Source organism: Opisthocomus hoazin, chromosome 4, assembly GCF_030867145.1.
Source record: "Opisthocomus hoazin isolate bOpiHoa1 chromosome 4, bOpiHoa1.hap1, whole genome shotgun sequence".
Taxonomy (NCBI): Eukaryota; Metazoa; Chordata; class Aves; order Opisthocomiformes; family Opisthocomidae; genus Opisthocomus; species Opisthocomus hoazin.
The window spans coordinates 46,350,109-46,365,351 of record NC_134417.1 but is presented as its reverse complement, the minus strand read 5'-3'; the positions used below and the strand labels follow the sequence as shown (position 1 = coordinate 46,365,351).

The following is a 15,243-nucleotide window of genomic DNA, read 5'->3' as shown; positions in this document are numbered from 1 at the left end:
TGTGTCAAAGCGGGTCAAAATGAATTTTTGAAGGTTCTAGACCTTCAACTAAAAATACTCAAGGAGCACAACTTCCTTGCTATCATCAAAGTACCTTAAAAGTTGTAGTAGTAAATATTGTGGGGTTTGCACAAATTATACATTATTTTTTGCTATTTCCTTACAACAAGCATTTGTCAAAAAAAGTACAAGTAACCTGTTAAATAAACAATTTAAATACATTTCTCAGTCAAGTGTTGTTCTGGTGATTTAGCAGGATGCTTTTAGGGAGAACGTCACATTAGATATTTCTAAATAACAGGAAAATAAGAGTGTATTTCAGACTGACTTACTGTTATAGATGACTTCCCTGCTGTGTTCCCATGTTTCAGTAACGACTTGGAGAGTTTTCTCTGAGAAACAATCTGCACAAAAATAAAAACAAAGGGAAAAGAATTAGAATCTTTTTTTTTGTATCAAGGTGGTGTCTTAATCCACGATCAGAGTTAGCACAGTAAGACCACGACTGAGAAGAAAGGTCCCCAGGAAGCCTGCAGACAGGATGCAATGGAAGGACAAAACAAGTAGATGGGGTCAAGCAGAATGGGAAGAACATGATTCACTGAGTTGAACAGAATATTGGAAGCTACATTTCAGATTTTCCTCCACTACTGCCATGATGGCAACAGCAGGACAGAAGCTTTAAATGGACTTAAAAGACAATAAGAAGGGAGCTGTACACAGCAAACCTACCAGAGATGCCTCCAAAACCCATTTACTTTTATAGAAAATTGAAGTCCATTTCAAAGAGACAGCATTTATTATATTCCAAAATACCAGCAGCTCTAAACTCAGAACAGAAGCAAGCAATCTGCCCCACAGTTTTAGTTTCAAAATTGTCTCCTTTGCTTATCAGGTATCAGACCTCCCCTAGAACTCTGCATTGCAAATGAATCTGTCCGTTCACCGATTTATAAATGCACTTCAAATACATGATATCAGGGTGACACTGACAAAAGATATTATTTCCCATATCAATAATCATTCAATTTCCTTAACAATCTTGAAAGATTTAAAACTAGATCAGTAAAAATATTAGAAAAGGAAAAAAACCTCACAATAATGCATAATTAGTAAACTACAGTGGTGTCCCAGTATATTAGGTCCTTCTTCTCTATAAAGTTAATGCTGTATTAATTTTTTTTTTTTAATTGGAAGACTTCATAATGTAGACAGATGTAGAGGTAACTCCAAGCACAGTTTAGGAATCACAATCAATATTATTTTTAATGTGACAATACTGCAGCAGCATCATGCTGTGCAGATACTGAGTAAAAGATTGCTTCTGCCCTAGAAAAAACCCTAACCTCTGGAATACGGCTTTTGTACTAGAAACAGTCCTTTCCTACATCCAGCATTACTTGGACAACTTAATCTGGATGGCTAATCTATAACACTTCAAATAAAATGATCCACAAATAGACACATTTGGCAAATATGCAGAAGTATTAGTCGTGAAAGAGGGGTGATCTTTAAGGGACAAGAATGGCTCCAGGCCCTTCATTAGAGTCCTGGGCATCAGACACATTTCAGCAATAAACCACATCACCAGGTAGCAGCCAGAGTCAGAGGAGTGTGAGTAATGCAAAGTCATGGCCAGGCAAAAAAGGTGCTGTGAAACAGGAGTGAATAGGATGTAAATTCTAGCCTAACATCACCATGGGGAAATGTGTTTGTCCTGCCCATCTATTTGCTGAATTGAACAGAAAAGCCAAAGCAGCACCTCAATTTATCCTCAGCTACTGTCATGACAGATGCAGCAGGACAGAAGCAAGTTTAAATGGGCTTTAAATGCAAGATAGGAGGGCCATCACAGGGCTGGGCAGGACATCCAGAATCCCTTTGTCCAGCTTCTCTGTCCTAATGCAGAACCAGTTACACTCGGGTCAGCTATACCTGACAGATGTGTGTCTAATCAGTTCTTAAAGATATCCAGAAGTAAACATCCTCCTCTGGCAATTTATTATGGTATTCATTATCCTTATTGTACATATATTTTCCTAACGGCTAATTCAATTCTTTGCAGTTTAAGCCCATTATTTCTGTCTAATGCACCATGAATAAGTAAAACAATCTTTTTCCCTTCCTCTTTCAGGCAATCTTTATATCTGAAGACAAGTTTCCACAGTCGTCTTTAGACTACAGAACCGAAGTTTATCCTATCTTTGCTTTTTGACCAAATTTTCTAGCCCTCAAACCATTCTCACCACTCTCTACTGAGCCCTCATGGACAAGGCCATATACTGCTCCTAGAATAATGCTCAGAATTTGACATAATACTCCTGGTCCTTCCTATGCAAGAAGATCTTCTTATGTCTTGCAAGCTGTGCTGCTGGAACACTCCAGAATTGCATCTGACTTATTTTAAGAACACCATAATACTGCTAACTAATGTTCATTTCATGACTATTTCAGATTGCCAGCTGTTTCTTACCCTGCACTTTTGCAGTTGTCTATTACTTAAGTGAATAATTTAACACTCGTCCTTTTTGGACTGCCTTCTAAAGACCAGCCTGCTGCCACCATCTCACTCACTTTTCCGAATTAACTTTTGGATTTCACCACTAGTCTTGGTCACTGGCAACAACAGACAGGAGTACAGGTAAGATGACCAGTACTTCCAGGATTCAGATGTCCTTTTTCTTCCCTAGGATCTTTGAAATATTACTTACTGTGACCCCTTAAATCATCCATATCTCCGTTTTCTCGCCAGTTGAACAGGTTCAAGTACAAATAGTTGCACTCCTGCGAACTGTGAGGTGCAATGTAAAAAACCTTGTTTCAGATTCTCAGATGGGAGATAATATGGAAATATGACAGATTATTGTTAATATGTAATTAAACTATGGGTTCTGTACCAACCAGACAATGAATTACGGCAGCTGGGCAGCAGGGCCTATATATCTCTATGACCTCTCCCCCTTCCCTGAGATGCACGGAGAAATTTGTAAAATACATTAAGCTCTTCCACTAAAAGCTGTGGGTATTGTGTTGTGTACCCAGAAATCATGTCAGATATGTGGTTTCTATATATACATATATATATACACACCCCCAGTACGAGGCAGAAATTGAATGGCTTTCAGCTAGGCTCCTTAGAAACAGCAGGACTTCTCCCCCTGAACTACCCAAATTCCTACAGCTCCCTTTGCTGCTTTGGAAAGCATCCCAGCTTTCAAGAGGCATTGGGCAGACAGAAACCTGAAGCTCGGGAGCTCCCATGCAGATGGCAGATAGACAGCTCGCAGTTCCAGAGAAGATAATTTATTCTGACATTCCCATTAGTAGATTGCATTAATAAGAATCAGTCTGTAAGCCATTAGCATCTTTGTGACACAGTAAGCACTCTGCATATGTAAATATGTGTATTTGGGTGCAACCGTTTACCAGTTGTTAATTAAGTGGCTAGTAAAATGAATCTTCCATCTGGCAACAATGTGCCAACATCATTGCCTCAAACTGTAATTAGCAATTTAGGATCCACAGACTCTCATTGCAGTAACTGTCAAGGAATCTATTTTCCTTAACAGTAAATGGCCCTTTTTGTTCATGCATCGTACAAACCAGCTCTCATTGGTTAAAAGAACCACTTCTACAGAAGCTACCATCAATTACATATGAAATTTATTCTTGCTGTACCAGTGTAAATCTTCTTCTGAACATTACCATAAAAAGTGTTTGCTGACCTGATTACCAGACAGCAAGTCCTAAACAATGATAACTTGAGGGCCTAGAAAGCATTTGTCTAAGTTCAGAGTTAAAGAGATAGCTGAACTGGCAAAATGGCTTACAAGAAGATAATTAACTACAAGTCTTCCATTTGTCAGGAGTCCTTGATTTGACTTCTACTTCAAAAACTTGTGATTTAAAACCTCAGCTTCAGAGAAAGAGATGTTTTGTCCAAAACTGATGTGAAGAAGTGCAGAAAGTACGTCTCTCTTCTTTCTAAAACACAAATAGTAGAATCCAGCTCAGCCCTAGTAAACCTCAGTACATTTCCAGAACATGTTTATTCATGAACATTTTATTAGAAGCATGACCTGCCAGTGAACAAATGGATGTATAAGCCTCAGAGATTTAAGCGGTGAGGCTAAGAGAGACTTAGGAAGTGACATTAAATGTATTTGCAGCTACAGCCACATAAAAACTACTACCCAATTCTGGTCTGAGACAGTCATCTGTCCAATAAAACATATCATACTGAATATGTTTGCAAGAGGCAGAAATCGGAACAGAATGTAAAAGCCCCTGCTCTGTTTCAGAGAGGGAGGATATATACATGAAGTGACTCCTATTTATCAAATATGCTGTCATCTCAACAGAATATCATCCCAACTAGATTTCTGGTCTGCAGTGCTAAGGGATATCAGCTCTGTGGTAAGAAGGGAATGGGAAATTCCCTTGAAGATTATCTTAATTTGCCTTATTAAGTACAAGTCCAAGTAGGTTAAGGACAGATCTGAACAGATGCTCTGTATTGCTGTCATTAAAGCTGGATTCACATGTCGCCATTTGATCCTATTTCCAATTCAAAATATATAAAAGGTGCTTTGCTTTTTTTTGTTTTAAAAGTATGAACAGATGCAACACTTTGGATAAAAGCACCGAGGCACTGACACCAGGTGTGTACAGTGTATTGCTCGGCAGTCACTCGGAGACAAGGACTCTGATGAAGGTTTGCTCTCTCCTATGTCTGAGTCGTGACTAATCAGCACTGTGTAAGATGAGCTGTGAAATATAATGCCCTAGTTTACCTGGCTTGTTTAAGAACCTTTTAAAAAATATTTCTCTACGTGGTCTTTCCTTAACCAACTATAGGGATAACTTTTAATAATATTATACAGAATTCCCAATGCTTATAAATCAAACTAACAAGAAAATTTCAATACGGCTTTTTAGCCTAGTGGTTTAGTGTTGGCAGGAACAGCTAAATACCACATATCATACTGAGAAATCCTGTTTGCATTGACCGCTGGGGCTGATCCAAGTTCATTCGATACCATTGACTCAGTTTTGGAAGGTGCTGCCCTGAGCCAGAGGCCTGACAGTCACATTCCACGTTTCCTCGGGGATCAGAAAGATGTGTGAGTTTTGCTTATTTACTTGCTTCAGTTAAATTGACTTGTATAATGTCTAGCTCTGGACGTAACACCAATATTCTTTTGCTAAAGGCTTCTTGAAACATCCATGGATAATGGCCATAGCTCCTTTTCTATTTATGTGCTGTGACTCTTGGCTTTTGTGAACTCTTGTGACATGTGAACCACTGGTCTCTGATTTTGACAGAACCAAGATCTGGGCAAATACTCTGCTCAGTGACGTGTAAGAGTGTACACACCTGAAGATTAGGATCATTTTAAATAACTTCTTCAATGTCTCAAATTCTTTATTCAGACTGGCCTCTTCTGCCCATTGGACTTTCTTACGGAAACCCCAAATTTAGCCATTTAGACAGCCAGGTTAAGCACAAATTTCCCTCCACAGTACATAACTTGAAGAAGGCTTTGTGTTTCTTCCTTGCCACCTGGGATAATCAGACAAATAGCTTTAGCTGAACAAACATTTCCCAGCACTTCTGTGTTAATTCTTCTCCCAGAAGTGTTATTCCTGTTATATGGACTTGCACAGTTGTTTAACTTCCTTCCAGCACACCCAGCCCTTTTCAGGTCTGCAAAGAGCATCTAGTCACATTTTACTAGCATTTTTCCCTTGATCCAAATGTCTTTTACACAGACTGAATCTTCACCATCAAATGCATTTACTTGCCCAGTGCAGAGACCTTGGTGCCACACACAATTCTACCTCGAATCTAGAGAAACAATCTCCCACCAAACAGCAGTGGTACATGTAGAAACAGAGTGTTTTTGTAAGAGCATCCCCTAGAACTGTGTTGATATATCAAGGAAAGAAAAGCAGCTATTATACCCTTTCCAAAAATGTCTCTCTTGAATCTTTCACCAACCCTTGCAAAAATCTGTAAATTCTTCACCAGACATCTAAGTGCCCTCCAGTGGATGTTGATCCCTGATCAGCTTTCTGGCTTGATAGAGCTTCTAACTCCACAAGCATTACTTTCCCCTCCTCCTCTAGGCACTACTCGAATTTTTATCTTTCCAAACTGCAATTGAACTACCTCTCTAGCTGCAGAATGACCATTGTAAGCTCTCAGGCTTGTCCATGGTTTTGGCATCACATTAGTTCATGCACCAGTGTCCAGCTTAAGCCTCATGAACATTCCAGTTGCTTTTGGACTCTAACCCACACACCATACTCTTCACTCTTCAAGATTTCTTTTGTTCCCTATAGTACTGATCATCCCACCGTCTATTTACAGCTGAAATACACCACTCCCTGTCTTTGTTAAAGACCTGTACCTGAAAATAGTCAATCAAAACAGAACACTGAGAAGAAAGGTATCCCTATCACAAGAGGCAATAATGTTATTACAGGAAATAGCTTATCCATAGCATAAAAGATCTTTGAATTAATTAGTGTGTACTGTAGCAGCCCTTTTAGAATTAGTCATAAGAACTCATTATAATAGTAAACTAAATTTAAAATTTCTTTTCTAAATACTGCTACAGTAATTCATACAAAAAGATGAAGTATGTAAAAACAAAGCAGTACAAACTGTACAAGTAATTCCATTAACTTTGACTGGCAAAATCCATCTAGAACTGAAAATCTTACAGCTTCAGAGATCATGTTGCAATGGTAAACGAAGAGCTTCCTGGGGATAACTTAGGTGTTTAAATAGTTAGGTAAAGTTAGGGAGAGTGCTGCGTTGATGATTTGCTTGTGCTCTGAGTCAGCCCTAGTAGAAAATGACATCAATATCTAATAAAGTACATTATTCATCCCACTAATGAACTGGGCAACTTCATTTGGAGGAGATCAAAGGCCAAGTATTTGAAGGTATTTAGATACCTAAGGAGGCATACAGACATCTAAGGAGAATTAGGAATTTAAATACCTTGAAAAAAATGGTCTCATATTTTTTGCACCAGAGAAGCAGTCAAGAGTCTATTAAATAAATATTCCCATACCGACTACTTCAATTTAATTAATTCAGGTGGAATCATGGCTCTTTTATCCTTTCTCAAATGCAAAAGCAAGGAGATTTGCAATGGCTAAAACTGAACTAATAATCAGTCAGCATTTTCAAGTGCATAATCTGCTAATGGCATATATTATTAAAAGCACAAAAGAAACAATAATACTCATTACTGAGAAGGAAGATTTTCAATATAATTTGTACACAAATGCGTGTAGAGGAAAAATTAAATATCTAAATAATACTTGAAAAGGTTCTTGGCAGGAAAAGATGTACATCTCTGCAGTTTTCTTTACTTGTGCTACTAGTTGAGGAAGTAAGGGAGTTGTGAATTGTAACAATATTTTAACACTTCTGTAAATTAAAAGAAATAAAATAAGGAATGGAATCACAAATGTGAAAATGGCAAAGACAAGCCATGATAAGCAATTAAAGAAAAGCAACAAAGGCTATTTCCACACTGCAGAGCTGGGATGGTTCACAGCATTTACAAAATAACAATTTTACTGGTTCCTATAATTTTAATGATGTTGCAGGCACAGCTGAACAGTAATCAAGAATGTCTTGGCAGCATCAGTTTGTTTCATTCTTGTCAGAAAATCATTATTCATTGAAATAATTTTTGTGAATTCTTAAAGATTGGGCTGAGACTTCTGAGTGAAACTTCAGAGAAAAATTGTTCCTAAGCTGCCCTCCTGAAACTTAATTCCTGTATGGTTAACTCTGGCTATTACAAAGTTTGAGCCCTTACTGTACTAAATGATGCAGTCTCAATGCTTTATAAAGTTTATGGAATATAAAACTGAACAATTCCAATAAGAGAGCTTTAGAGAGGCTCAAAACACATGAAGGCACCAACAGATAAACAGGAAAGGACTTGGGTTTGGGGTTTTGCTATTCCACCTGAATATCACGAAAAATAGGCTATCAAATTTCTGACAGTGTTTGTCCATCTAAGACTTTTTTCCATTGTTTTTGATGGACAAAACCGCCCAACTCACTAAATAAAAAAATAATAAATCTGTCTCCTGCCCCTCGAAACAAACAATCACAGTTTTTGTGAGTAACCAAAAAGCAACAGAAATACAAAACATTCAGTGATTAGATGGGGATTCAGTTGGAAGTGATTAGTCTGGGTAAGTGGAGTGTCTGAACACTTCTTGCAATGGGGAAGGGGAAAAGGAAAAACAAAGGGGAAAGAGAAGATGAAGAATCTACTCTCCTTAGCTACAGACAACATCTGTGAAACCACAACCAAGCATTAACTGATTCATAGCACCTAAAGCACCTATACGAAAGCAAGAGGTCACCTTTATACAGCGCTGCCCCAAAATGGCAGTTAAAATATTACTGCTTGTGATTTTGCTGCTTTTCACTACAAAGAGACATGGGTGCCTCTGCTTGCCAGTGCCTAAACAAAGAACAACAACTATTTAGAGTGAACTAAAGAGCTAGAAGACTAGTGGGACACTAGTGGGCAGATGCAGAGCCTGATGGAGCATCCCAAGCCATTTCTGTTGTAGTGGAAAGCACAGTGCCAAACCACTGCTCTACCCCAATGCTCCCACTCCAAAGGATGAGAGCTGTCATCTACAGCAGCAGCTTGAGAAGGCTGTTATTACTCCCCCCAAAGCAAGGCCATCTACAGCTAAGTCATACCTGCTTTCTTTACTTTTGATTTGCCAGTTCAGACTTGAATACTACAAATATTTGGAAATGTTTCCACATGACATAGGAGTGAGGGTTCATTACAGCTATGCTTTTCTCTTGTCCTGCCAGAGGCAGGCAAAGCCTAGGGTCAGGAAGCCGTTGCTGCTGTGAGGGTGGCAAAGCACTGGGACAAAGCCCAGAGAGGCTGTGAGATCCCCATCTTTGGAGACATTAAAAACGAGACTGGACAAGACCCTGAGCAACTTGCTTTAATCTGTTCTGAGCTGCGGATTGAACTAGAGACTTCAGAGGCACCTTCTGACTTAAATCACTTTACGATTTGAACAGGAAGAGCACACATTCCCAAATGTCTGTGCTACCTCCTTGTGTGGCATTTCAAGTAATTTGCACTAAACTTTCCCTCCAATTTCAGCTTTTCATTAGGCTCAGTTGAAACACATTCACTATTCTGTCATGGTTTAGTCTCCACTTCCAGCCTCACACAGCTTTCTCCATCACATCTTCCTCGAAGTTATTTCATGTGTGATGAAATTATCCAGGCTCAGCCTTCATCTCAAGAATTAACAGATTTTGGCAGAACTAGTTGATTGCATGCTGAAATTCGGGTAAGAAATGTCTTTTGGGTAGGAATTCTGTGCACAGATACCTAAAATTAGGGTAAAAACTAGAAATGTTAACTTTGTTAGAATTCATCTGCTCTTTCTTCAGATATATTCCTAAGCCAAGTGAAAGCCAAAGGTAAAAACCAAACAGCTTCTTTCACAAATGTGTCTGGACAAAGGATGTTTCATGCTCTGTTGCATTTTAGAGAACAACATTGTTCAAAAATAGTGTCCCATAATTTCACAGATATGCTTCAGATTTAAAACCTTTGAGAGGTTACAAGCACAACACAGTATAGTATCCTTGCTTAAGTAGATACCATATGACTGTATAACTTCACTGCTAAAAAATGGTATTATTACAAATTAGTTTTATGCAGTTACTTAGAAATGAACTGTAAAATAAAAAAAAATAACCTTTTAAAAATGCATATTTTTTAGTTATGTACCTTAACCTACCATTTAATAATGCCATTTAATTTAAGTAATACAGCATGGATAGCTTAATTGGTTGGAGTATGTATGGCACATTCTCTTGATGGCAAGTTCCTTAAGAAACTCCACTTTATAAACTAGTATAATTGCAGACCATATTTTAAGATTATGCTACTAAATTGAGGAAAATATATTTGAACTTTCAACTTCAGTACCTCTCTAATATTTTAAGGCTTTCTTGATCTATCATTCCAATCGGATTTGTTAACATGCTGCAATTCAGCACATTACCAGGACACTGAAGAAGCTGGGAAACTGGAACGTACAAAGAACCTTTCTGAGTGGAAGGAACAGACTTTCAGTATTTAAAAACACACTAAAAAATCCCACCCCAAAACCCTGCGCTAAACCTGCTCCCCCTCAGATCCTTCAAAAGATAATCTGTTACTGTTTTCTTTGAAAAGGCAACTCTTGAACATGATGGGCAAAACAAAACAAACCACTTTAAGGAAATGTCTCTATCTAGCACAGTGACTTTTTCTTAATTACACTCAGCAGGTATCTATCCACAAGCATTTGTTCTACTGTGTTTAAATACTGTGGCATATGAAATGCCTGTTGATGCATCTACTCTTTCCATCCAGGTGTAACTGACTGCGTGCCAGGATACCACCAACCACGATATTTGCCACTAGAGGCACAGAATTGGCTTGTCCTGGCAAGAGCAGTAGAGATAAGTCTTGCTGAAAATCCAGTGGGATGTCACCAGACAGTGTATTTTCAGGATCTAACAGCCTGTAAGTCACTGCCTTCACCACTCTCTTGGGACACAGATTTATTACAGCATTTGGGAGGAGACTACTAATAATGACACCTTCCAAAGGAACGCATTCATCCATCATTTGCATCCAAGACCCCAAATTTCTGACAAGAGCGTAGGCTGCATGTTAAGATTTGCACAGATCAGAAGAAATAAAAACTCAGCTTATTGCATAATGACACTATTGCCTTTCCCAGTATTTATTATCGCTACTAATTTTGTTTTAGGTAGGAGTATTACATGATTTGGGCATAAATGCAGGTTTACTACACATTTAGATGATGATCGACAAACATGTGCAGGCAGCAGTGAATCTCATATAGATCAACTCTTACCTAGAAAGAGCAATAGAAGTTGGCACCTTTATGGGGAAGTGGGGAGGGAATCAGTCTTTCAGACTATGCCTAAAAATCTACAGCCTTCCTGGATGTCTCAGATAAGACCTACTTGCAATGATAGGCAGGCACACACTCTCACACAAAATTGTGTTTTATTCAGTCTTTAGAATGATGTAGAGCAACAAATTCATGTTAAAATCATCTCAATAAAAGCAACAGCTCTATTATTATCATTTTAAAAATGCAGTAATTACACCAAACAGCTAAGCATGGGTGTAAGCTCCATATGTACAGCCTGTGCTGCAGGATTTTCAATGCTGGACTCCTCGTAATGGCTTTGCTTTGATGACAATTCCAGTGCTGACATTTTGGGGTTTTAAATCAGTTGAGGAATTATGTAAAGTTAAAAAATTAGAAAGAGGGGGGGAAAATAACCCACAAAAAAAGTCTAAACATGAGATCAGAGTCCTCGAGGCTACATTAATGTGAACAGATTTCACACTATTATTATTTCCTCTTGGTTACCATTAAAATTACACTGCAACCAACCCAGCTGTGTGGTATTTATAGAGATCAAATCATTATACAGACGTTTATGCTACAGGCAGCAGCAGCAATGACATTTTTCCCTCCTTCATTTTCAAGGCAACTAAATAAGAACATTATAATAACTTTTTTCTTTGTTTCTTATTCTCCTTGGTGTTATAGTATAGCTTATTTTCATTGATTAAGGCCACAAGAAGTCTGTCAAAAAGGACAGACTTTATAGTGCACTATAAATATGTTAAATACTGATATCTTCATGTTGAGCTTTCAATTTAGTAAAGACATATATTTCATATCAATTCTCTCACTGAGAGGACTTTTCCTCTTTCAGCCCAGTGGCTTTGGGAAGAAAAACAATGGGATTCACACGCGATGGAGCTGAGGGACCAACAACAAAAGGTGAGAAAATAATAAACAAAAGCTTTGCAGCATCTTCCATGCCAAGCTACCTTGTTCAGGTTACAAATTATGTGGAAGCACTGCCAAGGATAATCTAAATGAAAGCACTTCCTGGTCTCATCACACAAGCTACCACAGAATGGAGAGCAAATTTACACCCAGGTCAGTGAAACTAAGACCATCCTTGGCATTGCCATTATGGACAGAGCTGAGATCTGTGTTATGAGATCCTGCATAACCAAAAGTCTGCCTGTTAGAAATAAACTGCAATACCTGGGACACTGCAGTGTGCTACAGTCAGCAATATAGGAATTCACTGCAGATCTGGCTCTGACATCCTCTAGATATCAATCGTGTGGGTAGGACTCATCACCCTTAAATTTAGTCGTCCAAAAAGTCAGGTATCTACTTTAAGCCAGCTGTCAGGACTGTCTTGGTAACTGATGGGAAAAAGTAGGCATCTCCTGAAGGCAATTTATCCTAATCTATGATGGGTGTCTCAGGTGGAATGGATGAACTGCTGGAAACATCTGTTTCTTTCCACTGAACTAAGGGTGGATACCAGAAGAGTAACTTAATCTAGACACATAACTTTTTGGATGACCGAGAGTGAGGGAAATGAATCCAACCCTCTCTCTTTATTGGCCACATCATCATTACCCTATGTGATAAAGCGTATTTGCAAACGTTCCTTGGACTTGGAACTTGATTGAAATCCCATATAACATTAGGAACAATAATTTTCTTCCAAATCAGTCTATTTCTCAACACGACTGTAATGAGCCTGGGCTCTTACTGTGCAAGGACAATCACTGACACTCAGTTTCCTACAGCACTAGCTGACTTGAAGCTATACTACAGCAGCAAATCAAACCAGCAGAAGTTCTTAATTATCCTGTTTAAAGCACTGATTAAGAATTTTGTCATAAATGACAATTCTCACCCATCACTCCTTTAACAAAGGGATATATTTCATATACATTCAAATAATGAGTGGCAAGGGCGAAAAACGGCAGTGATACCTACTTGTCCAAGAGTACACTCCATGCCACCAAGAAAATCTGCCTCCTTCAGCCCATTGTGATTGCTGCTAATGTCATGGACTTCAAACCGCAACCGCTGCACCTCTTCAAAATAGAAGTCCACTGTGAACAGCTTGGAGAAGACGGGATTTATACAGGTTCGAATCACTTCTGTCCTGTCAACCTGCCAAATGGAAAAGAGGTCATATGAGTGGTTTCTCTTTCTACCAGTGACAGACTACAATGAGCTCCTCAAATACAGTTTGCTCCTTTATCAGAGCTGACAGCTGTGACTGTGGCCACAGTCACTACCATCTGTATGGGCAGCAGCACCTGCCATTTCTGTGCAGGGCTGGCCACATGCACAAGATAAAGCCAACTTCCCTGGCCTCTCCCTTCCAGCAAGTCTTTGGCAGATATTGGTAGGAACACGGGGCTCAATCTGCAGCCTCCTTACTGGGTGAGCAATGACTGCCCCTGTTGGGTATTCTAGATCAGTCAGGTGCCAGAGTCAGCAGCTGTGCATAGGCTAAACCACTCTCTTGCCTGAGACTAATAACTAGGAAATTAGCTATAGAGTAACTATAGTATTTACATCTCCAGCAGTACCCATCCATCACCACAAAACAGCAGCAGAGCAATACGGTTTTATCAAGCTGAACGGAAAAGCAAGAAAAATCCCCAGTAATTACTCTTTTTGGACAACTTACATGATTAAGGACTGGAGAACTGTATCGAGAGCAAACAACTTTTCTTAAAAATACATGAATTTTTCCACCTCGCTAAGTTGCATTACAAGAATCTGATGGATTATACGTTGCTTATGCCTAACTCTGAGCCTTACAACTGCTAAAGAAACACCATCACATCTAAACTGCTATTTCTTCAAAAAAGTGCTCATACTTTACAGTTCTCTTAAAATGTAGTACTTGGGTTTCCTACTTTTGAAGCAGACATTTGCTACTTTTCATTATGATGCACTGTTGGTGACACCATAAGCAATGAAGCAATTTCTTTTTTGCCCTCTTTGCTCTGGTACAGAAAAAAACTCTAGTATTTCCGTAAGATTAAAGGAACCGATCCTAAAATAAAGTAGGACTTGGGCATGACAGTCACTAGACAGGAGGTGGCTGGTGTGCCATGGAACAGACAAATTAAATTGCTCAGAGGAAGAGCGATGAGATCTTTTGCCTGATTCCTGATCAGGAACATCTGTTGTGCAAAAAATGACAGTCGCTTGCTTCGCCTTCCAGAGTTTCTAATGCATTAGTCTTGCTAGTAGCTATCAGCAAGGACACAAAGAGTCAAGTAAATCAAAAGCAGGAAAAAAAAAAAAGAGCTGTTCCTGGTAGCACAGATTCATTTTAGTGCTCGTCAAAGGTGTCAGATTGACAGCTCTAACAGCTGAAATCCTCCAGTTAATCATCAAACAGATGCTACCAGTCATCGAACAGATGCAAACCAGTGCTACCATTCCTGTCTTCTCACACAGCTGTGTCAATGTGCTCTGACTATGCCAAGACAAGATAACTACAAAAAGGAAAGCAGCCTTACTTCAACTCTTAATTGCTTTGCTTAGACTAGCTAAAAATGACAGTTCTGATCACAGTGCTGCAATAACGTGAGAAAGGATACCTGCAACCTTCATTCAGGTGCTTAGCTTATCTCAAAAATATTTAGATCCCCACTTGCAATTAATGTGACTTGAAATCACGGTTACTGCTACAATATGAAATGTTCCCTATGTCAGATGACCAGTCAGTTCAATGGGATGTCCCTGAGATCTCTTCCAAGTGGAAAGTGATTCGATCCACTTGCAGAAGAGTGGTCATCTCACACAACAGTGGATCAGCAGATCCAATAATCAAAACACTTGAATGATCTGTTTTAAATCTTTCTTTATAGCCACAGCAATCTCCTAAACTCATTCCTTGGAAGTGTATAAACTGTTAATTTAACGGCGTCATTTTAATTGCTTCATTGGTATGGCAGATCTCCTCAGGCAGCAACTGAAGTTTCTCTGTTATTGTTTCTCCTCAGCTTTGCTGCTAGAGTGTGGGAAAATGGTTCTCCACTGTGAAATGCAGCAAGATTTACACTTGTGCTCAACACAGGCTAAACATGTGACTGTTCAAGGGAGCGAAGTGCCTGAAAATGGAGGCATTGGTCTCCACACAGGCACATTGGTCTGCACACAGGAACATAAAAAATTTCAGTCTCACATAGCGATAAGACACTGTTTGCTTTTTCCAGCCTGTGATTGACTGACATCCTTCCCTTGACAGACACAGTACTGAAATATAGCCAATTCACTGAA

General features: G+C 39.0%; 1 protein-coding gene across 3 annotated transcripts in view; it reads right to left on the bottom strand.

Moving 5' to 3' along the window:
• Nucleotides 1-15,243, bottom strand: part of CPNE4 (copine 4) — a 246,859-nt gene that overhangs the window by 105,464 nt on the left and 126,152 nt on the right. For 2 of the 3 annotated variants that reach the window (XM_075418882.1, XM_075418880.1), the window contains 2 exons: nt 12,931-13,110; nt 333-404 (listed from right to left, as the gene is read on the bottom strand). In XM_075418882.1, the coding sequence (XP_075274997.1) occupies nt 333-404; nt 12,931-12,951 (93 nt within the window). In that variant the 5' untranslated portion in view covers nt 12,952-13,110. The remainder of the gene's footprint in view (nt 1-332; nt 405-12,930; nt 13,111-15,243) is intronic. The other variant, XM_075418881.1, reaches the window with a different exon arrangement.